The sequence below is a fragment of the Periplaneta americana genome, chromosome 15 (genome assembly GCF_040183065.1).
Source record: "Periplaneta americana isolate PAMFEO1 chromosome 15, P.americana_PAMFEO1_priV1, whole genome shotgun sequence".
Taxonomy (NCBI): Eukaryota; Metazoa; Arthropoda; class Insecta; order Blattodea; family Blattidae; genus Periplaneta; species Periplaneta americana.
The window spans coordinates 55268145-55283212 of NC_091131.1; the positions used below are offsets into that span (position 1 = coordinate 55268145).

The 15068-nt window shown below is 37.1% G+C and overlaps 1 protein-coding gene across 1 annotated transcript in view; it reads left to right on the forward strand.

Annotated features, from left to right (window-relative positions):
* Positions 1 to 15068, forward strand: part of LOC138714977 (uncharacterized) — a 63784-nt gene that overhangs the window by 16877 nt on the left and 31839 nt on the right. Inside the window, exon 3 of the mRNA XM_069847315.1 lies at positions 14567 to 14805. Within this exon, the coding sequence (XP_069703416.1) occupies positions 14567 to 14805 (239 nt within the window). The remainder of the gene's footprint in view (positions 1 to 14566; positions 14806 to 15068) is intronic.

A 15068-nucleotide genomic window follows, 5' to 3' on the forward strand; every position in this document is an offset into this window, starting at 1 on the left:
CGATTCGATATCCGACGTACCTCCGATTTGTAACTTGTATCGGGCAAGCCCCTGGTTTAGGTAACTGGGTTTTTCGGAAGCTTCGGTTCCTTTGTGGTATCCCAACAAATTTCTATAATCATCTCATCTCATCGCGGGTGTAGCGTAGGTCAGACTCCTATGGCGCACTCTGGGCAACAACTCTGTTGGTAAATTGGTCTACAGCAATGGTATTCAATCTTTCTTGTTAGCGTACTCCTAAAGTACATTGTTTTTACCTTCGTACACCCAAACATTGTATCGCCATTATATATGAAGTAACAAAAGACTATGTTGATGCGATATGTAAAAATATAGTATTATTATTATTATTATTATTATTATTATTATCATCATCATCATCATCATCATACATACATACGGTAGTTATTGATGCAATAATAATAGTAGGCCTAATGACTAATGAATTATGTAAAATATTATCGAAACCGACGCACTTGAACTGCCAACATAGAAAACAAAAAAATCACACTCAATCACTTTCACCTTAATCTTGACGGGATAATAAAAGCCTAAACTAACCTAACCTAAGTGCGTCGGTGTCTATTCCAAAATCGGCGGAAGTCGCTCAACGCTCGTTTAAACGTCAGTATTTTTTACATACTACGTAGTCAGTGTGATGCGTACCCTTTGAGACGATTCCGCATACCCCCAGGGGTACACGTACCATAGATTGAATACTACAGGTCTACAGAACGGCTTCATATGGGTGATTGACGACGACCAGTCAAGTATCCGCAATAGTAGAAATAATAATAATAATAGTAATAATAATAATAATAATAATAATAAAAGTTTATCGTGTTAAAAGTAGTGATGTAGCTCATTTGTTATGGCGTTCAACTGCAGATCTAGAGATTCGCTGTACTTGTTTTTTAATTACATCTGATTCTTAATTTCATATAATTATCAATAAAATATCTATTAAAACAATTTATTTGTGTACTGTACATTTCTTAACGAAACACGCTCATTTTTTAAAGTTTGCCTGCCATTATTTGAACTGCTTTATTGATCGATTGAGATTGCTTTCGTGTGACATCTGATGGGAAACAATTGGCAATCGGCGCAAACAGTTGAACGTCAGTGTTTAAAATATTTTCTCACCAGTGCATGAGTACTTTTCGCACGCTACCGTAAAATAGTTTTTAACACGCGAGCCTCGAGCGAGCCTAGCGTTGTAAGATCGACTTTTAGGATTGGTTGTCTAAAAATGTAATTTAAAATCACCGAAGTATATATATGAAATAAAAAGAAAGAAAGGAAATGACACCAATGTTATTAACTGCTTAGACATAATTGATGCAAACCATAGTTTTTAAATTTAAATGAACTTTAAAGTCTTTTATGCCTAATGAATTACGTAATTCTTTTTGCGGTTCAGTGCCGCCTAAACGTCTGTCGGAACCCACATATTTATGTCCCGCATCTTGAACAATATAAATTTGATAATTATTTTATGTATATTTAAACTTTAATCAATGTAAACTACCGCGTTATCCGCCAACAAAATATCACACCTAGGATTTCAAGCCATCACTTTACAGTTTTATATGTGACATTTATTTGTCATAACTGGCTTAAGTTTTTTTGCATTCACATTAAATTGTAGTCATTTCATTACTCACATATATTTAGTGCTTACTCACATGATATATTTAGTGCGAAAGAATGTCATTGCATTAATAGCGTTTTATTTAATTTATAAATTATAACCCATAAATACTTATCCACAATTCATTCTGTTATTGTAAATCCTAAGAGAGCTGTCTCCAGAGACGAAGTCCTGACCGGAAAACTTTGGTCGACTTCGTATGACCACAGTCTAGTATATACAGTCACGAAGCTCAATACGTAGCAAATGTGCATCCATAGATAGTTGCTAACCACTAGGATCGCTACTATCTCCTCATTACAGACAATGCGAAATAGTACCAGCACAGTCTATTGTTCCTAGCACCCTCGCAACTCAGGCTTCGTGACTGTATATACTAGACTGTGGTATGACGCTGCTTTCACATGCATTCGAATCATAGACAAATAGAATGCACAACCTTTTTATTATCTCAACTTAATGTTGAGGCTTTTGAGCGCTATGGTTTTCTACTGGTTGCTGTGTCCGCGGGTCTTGCGTGTGTAGGTAGTAATCATAACATCGAGGGTTCGAATTCTCCGTCTTTCTTTCTTTCTTTCTTTGAATAGCTTATACCTGCTGTTATTTCAATATTTTAATTTAACGAATAAATTTTAGGATAGGTATCTATGTGGAAACCATAAGCGTAGACTTCTTTGAAACATTGGGAGGGAGGAGGTAGGACTCTGAACAATAGTCCGAGAAAAATGAAAAAAGGATAATTTCTTTTTAAATTACTTTAAAGAAATACAGTATATTAGTTTTGGAGATGTCAGCTGCAGAAGATTCGGGAGACAAATTATTTATGAATCCTATTATTTTCTTTAATGCCCTACAGCACCATTGATGACTGGGTTTTTGTATAAAACTGAAGTAACAATAAAGCTGATTTATTATTATATTATATTATTTCGCTTTATTTCGTCATGAATGTTGCAACTACAATGCAGTGTAGCCTATAAGATTATTGCTAATTAAGATTGTGTATGAATGCATGGTATTCATTACATGGTGAAAAAAAATCACGAAATTACTATCAATTTTAAACCATAAGTTTGACATTTAATTTATTTTTCACAGAAACCAAAAACGTTACACTGGGCATAGGACTTAGTGTGTACGCGTATACATACACAAAACGCAACATTACTACGACATGAATTTGAAAGAGTTAATGCATACATTATATTTATTTATTTATTTATTTAACCTGGTAGAGATAAGGCCATCAGGCCTTCTCTTTCCCCCTACAACTACAATATTAAGAATACAATTACATTTATAATTACAATTAATATTAAGTTTACAAATACAATAAAAATCAAAGTACTAAAAGATTAACAGACTAATAAAAGCTACAATTCATTGTAAAAATTAAGAAGAGAGAAATCTTTTTTTCTATTAACTAAGTAAAAATTAAACCTACTCTACGCAGTAAGAAAATGCTTAATAAGTTTGCTTTTGAATGCTACTAAATTCCGACAGACTCTGATGTCACTGGGTAGGGTGTTCCACAAGCGCGAAAGCGAGATTGTTTATGATGATGAATACGATGATGTCTTATGTGTTGGTATGGCTAGTATGAGAGCTGTGAAGACATGACATTACACATACGCAGAGCACTCAGAATTAAATCGATTTATTAGGTTAATTTATTGATACAAACAAAACGATTATCAGCATTATGATTGGATTCCACGAACGCGAACAAATAACATGTTATGATTCTCCAGCTCTTTCTTCTACCTCTGACAAGTGAGCAGCAGTAGGTTTCCTCGTGTGAAGCAAGCGTCGGCGTCGCATCGTACCGAAGTGGACTTGTTATATTTCAGCTTACGAGTCCGCTCATTTTTTTTTGTCTCTAATAAAATGAGTAGCCTATTAATTTCTACATTACAATAATTAATTTTCTTTCAACAAAAGTTAGGTTTGCTTCTCCACAATTCTCTGTCATTATTTTCATCTTTCGGACCAAGATAAAACAAAAATAACTACAATTTTGAATAAAGGTTTGTCATGTTATCCAAAAATTACATATTTAGGGCGTTTTTCTTTAACATATTCTTACTGTTGAAGTTCTCTTCTTTTTCTCACCCCAATTCTACTCGTAGTTCTCGTTCTCACCCAAGAGTTTTCTGATACTGTAATCTAAGAATTATAGATCTTTTTACTATGGATAACTTGCAGATTAGAGTAGACAAGAGTGAAGCAACATTTTAAAATATCACATACAAAGACGAAAGTTAACGGCTTTTAAAGGAATATTGTAGCACGGACCAAGATATTCATAAATACATAATTACAGGTTGCTCAAAGAAATTGTAGCATATTATTTTACTGCAAACTTGTGAAATATGCGATATGTGTGTGTGTGTGTGTATGTGTGTGTGTATATATATATATATATATATATATATATATATATATATATATGTATATATATTTTTTTTTTGCTCAGAAATTGTTGCATATTAGTTTATTGCAAACTTATGAAGAAATATGCAATATTTTTTGAGCACATAAATTTGCATATTCATAAGTTTCCAATAAAATAATATGCAACAATTTCTTTGAACACTGTAATAACAGCATTGTTAAAAAAAGTGTCACACTTCAGTTTCCTAAGAAGCAGTGCAAGTTACGAAAAAGAGTTACTCGTATATAAATAACACTTTATTAATTTCAAATGATATGTGGTACAATAAGTAGTCTACGAGTACTGTACATACGACATACAAAGTAAGACACGAAAAAATACGAAAACATAGTTCTAAGGCTTTTTTGAAATCTTATTTAACGATATTATATTGTCTATAGTTATCAAGCGTCGTGGGATTGGTGATACGAAATGGTATTTGGCGAAATGAGTCTGAGAATTCGCCATGGGATTAGCTAACATTCGCCACACAATTTATGAAAACCTCGAAAAAATCCATCCACGTAATCGACCCAAGAGAACCTACGCCCGAACGCATCCACGTATTAAGAGTCCCAGTCGTTACCCCGTAACTACACTAGTGACTAATAGTAATAAAGTTAACAGCCACAAAAATGGACTTCAACAAAAAGAGACATACAAAGAAAAGTCACTGTAGAAATGAAAACATAAAGCAAACAAAATTTTATTCATTTGTCCAGTTGATAACGTAAGTACAAGATGGAAAAGATAAATTAATTTATCATACAGAAAGAATAGAAAACGAAAGGGTTATGAAACAAGTCCTGAAATACAAACCAAGTGAAAGACGAGACATGGACGTCCTAGAAAAAGATGGCTGAAACGAAGGCGGAACAGGTTGCAAGCATTAAACCATGAAGCGAAGAACAAAGAGTAGACTGTGGAGAAGATCGTGTCGTGATAGTTTTCCAGCTCCATATTTCACATACAATACAGTACTCGCAATAAGTTGTGCGCTCACGTATGCAATAAAAGTAGTTATTTTTTTTCTTCTTCTTCCTTTTTAGTGGGATTTATAATGTTACCGACATAAACAACAGCAAAAAATCAGAGACTACTGAGTACATCTTATGATCATTTCCGTGATTGAGAAGGATCATTAGCACTCATTTTGACACTCTTGGCGTTTACAAATTCATCACAAGAGACAAGTAGGTAGTAGGCAAACTTTTTTACTGCTCTGTACTGCTGTTCCAGTGCTGCAGCGTAGCGAGTGTCACTCCCATAACGTGTGCATTCCGCCTATCCACAAAGCGAAGCTGCCTCATGATGCTTGCTTCGCTCTGTCGCCTCGCAAGAGTATGTGGCTGTCTCACCCGTGAGCCAGTGCCAGTCGGTTTTTGCATACGAGGCAAAGTGATTAACTCGCTCCGTGTGGACTGTGATGCCATCACGCAACCCGATGTTAACTGCCTCAATTGCCGCGCACTAATTGGTGGCTCACGCTGCTTCGCGTTCTTGCCTCCCTACCAAAAGAACAAAACCGCGAGACTCCCGCGAGAGACCCGCGCGTAGCAGCCTCGCTTCGTGGATACAGTATGTGGCTTTAGGCCTAGCGCGCACTATCGATTAAAAATTGCATTGGTCAAGGAATCATGCAGTTAAAAATTGTGTAATTTTTATGACTGGCGCGCACTTTCACAGTGGATTTTGTGGAATTCGCATGCAATGGCGCTCTGATCTTTCTTAATAGAAAAAGGAAACATGAAATGTTATTTTGGGTGCATCAATAATAAGCTCGACTTTGTTGAATGGACAATTTTATAAGGTATTCAGTATTTTGAAGGCATACGATAATTATAGGCCTGAATTTTTCAATTATTTTCGAATGAGTAAAGAGAATTTCGATAATTTGTTACTAATACAATGGAGTTTCTAAGCTACTGCAAATATGTCCAGTTACAGACAACATTAAAGACTAGAATAAAAATATTAAATAATTTTCTTCTTATATGTTATGAAGATGGCACGATCGGCTAGGTCATACGTTATGTAAAGTGCAAAAAATTCTTCTTGCAAAAATATTGAACAACGCTGCAACCCGAGAAGTAGCGACTACCGGATCAGCTGATGTTCGCTACTTTTCTGTGCGCAGCATGAAAGTAGCGACAATTCTTGGCACCGTACTTTTGTTGAGACTGGCTGTTCTATTACCCATACTAAATCTCCCGGACGTCCACGTGTGGCTGATGCTGTGGTCGAACAAGTGAGGGAAAGCTTTGTTCGAAGTCCTAGAAAATCAGGGTGGCGTGCTTCTCGTGAGACTGAGATTCCACAACCAACCGTTTGGCGCATTTTAAGGAGACGTTTGGACTGAAAACCGTACCGATTTACGTTGGTGCAACACATTACTGATGAAGATAAGATTGATCGACGGGATTTCCGTGTAGAAATGCTTGGTAGGATTGAAGATGAGACGTTATTGAACCGCGTAATCTTTAGCGACGAGTCGACATTCCACGTCAGTTGATCGTGGAGGACCGACATCATGGCCACCTCGGTCCCCCGACTTGACACCGCTTGATTTCTTCATATCAAGTGTACGTTCCACCCTTACCTGCCAATCTCGCTGAACTCAGAAACCGAATCACCACCGCAGTTGAGTTAGTGATGCCGGTATGCTGCAGCGAGTTTGGCAAGAAATTGAGTTTAGGTGGGATGTCTACCGCATGACCAATGGAAGTCACATTGAACCACATTGAGTGAAAGCTTGGTGAGTTTTGCTATTATATGGTATTAAAACCAAATCTGTATGTTTTCTAAATAAATTTATATAAGCTTACAAAGTTGTATAGTCCTTTTGGAATAATAATAATAATAATAATAATAATAATAATAATAATAATAATAATAATTTATTTTAGCTGGCAGAGTTAAGGCCGTAAGGCCTTCTCTTCCACTCAACCAGCAAAAAGAGTATATACATAGGGGAGAGTCGGGTAGGTCCGGACACTTAAGGTTTTTCTTTCATATTGACTTGGTTTTATGTTAACGAGAAGAACAAAATCTTTAATAACACTATTCAAGAATCATAAAACAATATACGTGTACTGTTATTGATGAATAAACATTAATAATCTGAGGAAAGGCCTATTTATAAATATACATTTTGCCTAGTGATTCGGATATTGGCGGGTTGTACCGGACAGTCATAAAGTTTTAAAAAAAAGTACAACAGATGGTATGAATTGAAAAGAAAGAGTTATTGCACTTGCATAACCTTGTCACACTCATAATAAAAGTCGCATTTTCTAAATTTGCACACTTTTCATGTGCCCAACCCTTGCACTTTTCACACTGAATGCAGTCTTCTTCAAAACTCTCACCACACAATATGCAACAAGTCACACTGGAAGCAGAAGCCTGAACTGATGTTGAGGGTTGATCCAAATTTAGAGATTTTGCGCATTTCCGGCATTTTTTCTCATCCTTTTTGTTCTTTTGAACCTGTTTCTCTTCCAGCGACTCTTTGTAGGGGGTTCCAGTCAGAATTTGACTCTTCTCTGCCTTTCGTTTTCTCGTAGCAAGTCTTCGTTTGCTTGCATCAGGGATTGGGGACAGTTTCTTCAAGAGAGGCGCAATTGACGCAGAATCATTGCACGGAGTGCTGACTGAAGATTGACTTTCTTCGACATGTGGTTTTGTGAAAACCACTTCATCCATTTTCTCATTTTCTTCATCACAGGGCTATCTTTACTTGGACGCACGTGCTTTACAAAGAGTTTCAGCCATCCAAGAAATATGTCACCATTCATCCACCCGTTTGGCTGAGCTACACCTTCGCTTGCCTTTTTACTTTCACAGACATCACTTTACAGTTATCATGCACTGAAGAAACACCAGTTTCATCCGCATTGAATATCCGTGAAGGGGGAAATGAATGTTTCTCCATCAATTCCACAAGCTTGCTAAAGAACAGGTCTACTTGTGGCTTGTTAAAACCCACTGCTCTCATCATACTAGTGGATTCAGGTACTCTTAATGCTATTTCAGGATGCCTTTTCAGAAATTCATAATAAAAGTCTTTGCCGGCAAGTTTCTTTGTCTTGTTAAACCTGTGTGGCAATCTCAACTTCACGGCTAGATCATATGCCAATTTCAAGAATTCCTTCTTGCTTAGTGGCATAAACATGCCGTCGAGCTGTCTGATATGGGCTAATAGTTCCTCTTCATATGCTTCGGAGAAAGTAAGTTCAAATCTGCCTAATTTAGGCGGTACATTAGCTTCCTTCCCTTTCTTTATTTTATTAATTCTGTCATGCAGAGAACTCTTCGGAACGCCATAAACCCTAACTGCTTCTCTAATACTAATTTTTTCCATTAGTACATCATTCATGGCATGCTTCATATTTTCTTCGGTCCAACATCCCTTTTTATTATGTTTTTCTTCAGATTTCGGCATTATCTCCTCCAACAGTGAGCTCTGTAACACAGAAAAGCATTTTATTTCTGTGTCCAGTGCTACCCGACAAAGCACTGTCCGGTCTTACCCGATACACACGCCAACGAAAGAATTCCCGCCATTTCTAAAGTTACTTGAATTTTAAAGCGTACTTCTATAATTAGTTCCCTAACACTTCTATAAACACAACAGTAGTTGGCAGATGCCCTTCACTTACCTTATTTCAAAGTAGTGATGTCTTGAATAATACTGAGGCGGAGAGCAGACACAATGGAAATCACGAACAATGACGTACACACTTAACACCAGGAGGTAGAGCTACACACTGATGTGTATTCAGTACTCTGGAGGGAGGCTTCTAAACGCACTCAAGAACATGCTTCTATCTTACGGCATTTACGAAAACTGTAAGTGTCCGGACACACCTGCCGTCCGGCCCTACCCGACATTCCCCTATGCATGAACTTACAAGAATTCAACAATTTGATTTAGATTAGAGTTACATGTATACAAGAGTTATTTACGAATTAAACAACAAAATACTATGAACTATTAATTAAACACTGAAATAAACTGTGTAGCAGAATTAAGCTAAAATACATAGAATGTTAATATATTTCAAATAATATTAGATAATAGAAAGAGATTATTATGAGACAATTTTGAAAATACAGCACAATCAGGATGATGTCTAAAAGAAAGAAGTAACAATGTAGTCAGTGATAGTTTAAATCAGTATGATTGCAGTGAAATGCTAATAAGGTTATCTTTTAAGCTGCTCTTAAAGGTGTTTATTTGTCTTGCAGCCCCTAATACTTTGTGACAAGGAATTCCATTGACGCGAGGTGGATACTGTAAAAGATGATAAATAACAAGATGTTCTATGAAGAGGTATACTTAGCGTGCCACAGATAAGTGATCTGGTATTTACGTCGTGGTTAGAGTATAGAAAAGACAAAGTGTGTAAAGTTCTGCGTTCTTTAAGTCGGAGCCACGAAAGACTTGCGAAGGACGTCAATAGTCCATAGTTTCAAACAAGAAGGTTGTCAACATTGTTTACAAGAAAAGTGCTATTCGTTATCATTGAAATACATATATTGGCGTTTTTATAACAGCTTTGTAATTAAAAAATATGTCAGTTTCGAATATTAGAACAGAAAAGTAAATAATAAACCTACTTGAACCAAAAGAGTGTTTGTGGAATTTGCACATGTCGATTGCCACAACAAAAAGCTGTCGCTTGGATTTCATAATTTGAAACCTGATGAAGATATAGCCACAAACTGCATTGAAGAATCAACACAGAGATGCAAAGTTGCAACTAAATTGTGGCCGCAAAACTAGCGCCTTGTGTGCGAACAGAAGAGACTCGCAACCTCCAATCACAGCTTTCGCAGCGTTCGGGTTGCGCAGCACGTAAAGGAGCGTACAAGGCGCTACTTTTGGGTTATGTGTAAACATTACGCGCAACGTTTGCAGCTGCAGTACAAAAGTTGCGCAGCAGAAGTAGCGACGTGTAATCATACCTCACGCGAACATGAACACAAAATGCATTGAAAAATCAACACAGAGGTGTAGCAGCACGAAAAGTAGCGTGTTGCGCGCTATTTTTGGCTTAACATGTGAACACGACATGGAACTTTTGCATTTGCAGTAGAAAAGTTTTCACAGAAGAAGTTAGCAACGTGGGACTGTATCGTTAGCTGGAATGAAATCGGTATCGGTAACGCTGTAGTTGCGGGCTTATTATGTCGGCAGATCCACTTAGATTGTCAAATCTGCTAAGAGAAACATTAGGGAATGGTTGTTCGCCTGCAGCACTAGTGTTATTCAACATTCCTAGCCGACTTCTCATACCCTCTTTGATACTTAACGTGGTTGGTATCTGTAGGACGCGGGAAGAGGGAAAGAGAACAGACATCACAATTTGGTGTATTTTCAAGTTGTCAGGTTAAAACAATGAAAGTTACATGATTCTCGATAGGAAAGTAGTGGTAAATAGTATCGCTCTTCAAACGTTACAGCAACATCTAGATTTTTTGATCTTATCTTTGGACCAACACTAGACTCTCTCATATTATGATGGGACTCTCTGGCTGTGTTTTCAACACGAAATAGAACCACCGCAAAGACGCCACAGGCCAAATAAAAGATGGGTCAACCAGCCAGTTCCGCGGAATGCACGGAACGGCTTCTTGGCGCTATGTAAGATGTTTGTTTTTTGTATTTGCGTTTCAGCTATGTAAAATAATACTCGTCTGTCTTAAACCCATCAGCTCACTTTACGTCTCAGGACGTAAAAGTGACGCAATAGCTTCTGAAACTGTGTTACTGAGTCAACATTTAAATTCAACACGGCTCTCGCCCGGAACATGTGCATCACTTCATCGGACATGCTTCGTTGGCTGGTGTAGATAACTTCATTACCGATCTGTAACCTGCGGCTAGTTTTATCAGTGGCGGCTCCTGCATATTTCTTAAGAGGAGGAAAGAAGTTAACAGCACGAAATGACACCTCGTTGAATGAAACATGCTACAAATTAGCCTACATGCATACATGTAAGACCAGGTAGTGTTGGGGTTGGCCTTCCCTTCTGTATAGCAATAATCTGTTCTTGTAAACTGAGTTTCCTAAATTGTCCAAAATATATTATGTTTTCATTTCTATTCATTGTTGAATAATTGCACAAATTAACAATTACAAGGAAATTCACAACCTCGCAGCATTTTTCGAGCACACTACAGCATCACACGTGTTGGAAGAGACTAGTTACTAACTTGTAACCGGAACCGTTTTACGGAAATGGAAATGAGAATGGGAAATAATCTGAGGAAAGCGAGAACACTGCATCCACCCACGTGGTCTGTGTTGCCACATGTACATTTTACAAGTTCAGTATCACATGCTTTTGAAGAATGTCAGTTCTTGTAAAGTCATACTATCATTATTGTTCAAAGCTGCCGGTGGCCGATTAATTTTTTATGTTAAAAATGATGTAGTTTGGAGTACCTACTTTCAATTTCAAATATATTTGTACAAAACTGACAACTTGGCTGTTGCCCTGTCTAGTAAACAATGAATAGAAGTGAATTTCAGGGGCCAACTACGTAGAACTACTTCCTCTTTGTTTTACATAAACCCGACTTTAACTTTCAAATATCCACGAAAGTTTCAAACCATGAATAGTAGCCTATATAAAGTACAATGAATAATATTTTTGACTTATAATTTCAAAAAAAGTTTACATGGTGTCTTTCATAGCGTTGCGTTAAAACTGTTTTTGCTGTGTCTCCTCCTAGATGTGTTATAGTCCGGTTGAATGCAACATCGTTAGATGGCAGCGGTAGCGAGCTTGCTGCAAGACCAGTCGGTTTCTATTTCCCGCCCGTGCGCTGATTCAGAGGAGGATCTCCTCCCTCTCCGTTCATTTACTTGCTTTAAAACTCTGCTTCTTTCTCTGGCCGCTAGTGCGCTGTTGTCTATGTGTGTTAACTGCAGTAGAGTAGGAATGGAGTGCATTTCCTCTACACAGAAAATCTCGCATCTTTCTCACAGTTTTCTACAGCACACGAGCGCGCGTCGTTTAAAACTCGATCAACCGAGTTTTTCTTATAGCTGTGAACTTAAAAATTATCGAATCTTCCTCGAATTTCAAGGCATATATTTCATTTGGTATTTACTTTCAAAAGAAGAAAATGTGAGGAGGACGTTCCTCCCTTCCCTCCCCCGAGGAACCGCCACTGAGTTTTATTCATATAAATTTCATTAATATCATGGACACAGCTAAATTTGTATTTCGTAATGAGTTCAGTGGCGGCTCGTGACCTTTTCTGTTGCAGGTGAAAATAAAGAAACATTTAACTTTGTTCATATTTATACTTTCATCACTTAACACGTACCACACACGAAATTAGATGCAACTAAAGTCGATCCGTACAATACTGCCGCTGCATTCCATTTAGGGCCATGGCAGTTTGGTCCCACAATCTTCCGTCGTCATGCAGCAGGAAACAATGGAATTCTATTAAGTGTATCATGTAGCACGTCGAAAAATGGGCGCCAAAGTGACTTAAATTGTAGGGCCACTAGATGAAGAGCCCGTCATACTTTGTAATTTCAGTTTGTATGCTCTTTAAAGTTTTTATTGACAGATGTTTTATATACTTACTTACAAATGGCTTTTAAGGAACCCGGAGGTTCATTGCCACTCTCACATAAGCCCGCCATCGGTCCCTATCGTGAGCAAGATTAATCCAATCCCTACCATCATACCCCACCGCCCTCAAATCTATTTTAATATTATCTTCCCATCTATGCCTTGGCCTCTTCAAAAGTCTTTTCTCCTCAGGTCTTCCAACTAACACTCTATATGCATTTCTAGATTCGCCCATACGTGCTACATGCCCTGCCAGTCTCAAACGTCTGGATTTAATGTTCCTAGTTATGTTCGGTGAAGAATACAATGCATGCAGTTCTACATTGTGTAACTTTCTCCATTTTTCTGTAACTTTATCCCTCTTAGTCCCAAATATTTTCAGATGTTTTATATGCCTCATTTAACTCAAACATATAAATATAGTGCACTGCGTTAAAAAAACGTGCATTTTTTAATTTAACGAAATATTGGTGGGGCACGGTTTCTATGGTCCCTAAGGATCGGCCACCCCTAAATTGAGTACTAACTGTGTTACAAGAGTTGTTTAAAGTGTTGTTCTTCTACATTCACACATTCCCGACATCTTTTGATGAAATTGTTATTCACATTCAAAAGTTCTATGTATTTCCATAATGTTTTCAAGTTCTCTTCTTATATTGTATTTGAGTCGATATAATAACAAGCTCACTATGCATGCTGTTTGATCAGCAGGAGATACTGGAAACAGATCATCTAATGTGCTCTCCTGCTTTAACAAAAAAGGCACCAACTTGTAGATACTGGAAAACTAGAACTATAATAAATGTAAGACAGTTTTGTTATGTTCTTGTCATTTGAATAATACTTACTTATGACTTTTAAGGAACTTAGAGGTTCATTGCCGCCCTCACATAAGCCCACCATCGGTCCCTATCCTGAGCAAGATTAATCCAGTCTCTACTATCATATCGCACCTCCCTTAAACCCATGAATGAAAATGAATTGATAAGTGCAGATGGACCTAACGTACCTTATATAATGTCTTAAAGTAACTTAGAACCAATAATGTCTGTTAATTATCATAGGAGATGCTCAATGTGAGTTTCATTAAAAGAAAAAAACTTTAGATATTCTGAAAGGTGGTAGCAGTCATCAAAACACGGAAAGAAGTCCAGTGAACATGTGTACTAAAATCAAATTTTGTACGAAACAAGAGCTTGGAAATTGGTTTTGTAAAAACAGCATATCTTCTCATGTAAGCTCTTTGCTTGTTTCTTATTGACTATATAGTATCTTATCGGAAATGCAGTAAACTAAAGGGAAAAAGGTAATGAGATGTGAGTCCCTAAAACATAAGGCAGAACGATGCATTACAATGAATGGCAATCTCCTTTGATGTTGATGAAGAAGTAGGCTACTCGTATCTCGAAAGATATTAATTTTAGGGTTCCTGTTTATTAGATTTTTTTGTATTTACTATGAACACTATCATATTCAGAACATTGAATGCTCTTTTTAAATGGAAATCACATTGAACATCTATGTTGTTGATGAACAAGTAGGCCTTACTCTCATCTCGGAAGATATTAATTTTAGGATCAATGTTTATTAGACTTTTTTTCTTGTTTTGATGAATACTACCATCTTGCAAAATATTGAATGTTTTTAACACTCTGTATATGCTGTAAGTCTAGCACACTGGGTTTGTACCTAGATTTTTCTTTCGAAGAAAATAATAATGCTACGTGTTTTTTAGCACTGAAAACGTTTTGTCTTCACCTGGTTTTGAAGTTATGAGTGAGCATTAGGTCTCATAGTAAGTGTAGTAGCAAATTTTACCATTGAGAACAACAAGATGGAAAGAATGTATAAAACTATGTGTTCTGTTACGATTTCAGATCGACAGCAAGGTGACTGTCGACCATTTATTGTGGAAGGTTACCAGGTGGGGCTTGTCAGACCAGATGTGATGATGCAGTTGTTACGCTATCCAGATGTGTTCCATGTTCAGCCAGATTCTGTTGAACTCAATCCAGCTTTTCGAGACTACGACGAACGAAGCTCAAAAGTCGAAGCAGTTCTGAGAGAATGCCGGTCTAATAATGTATTTATCGCTCTCAAGGGATGGCGGGAAGAGGCAAGTTCATTCAATCTCTAGTTTTCATATCAACATATTTACGCTGTAGAGTTAGCTGCTTCATGCTTGTTGAAAGCAAGAAGTGTTATTTTATTTATGTCCAGGAGTTGTTAAAGCAACAATTTTCCATGCAGGAGATCTGAGTTCAAATTGCGTTGAGTCCCCAAATGAAATTTGTAGTGGAAAAAGATGGTTTTGGTATAGGTATAAAAGAACTGTCGTCCAGCATCACTTTTCTTGTACTCAAGATAATAACGTGACAT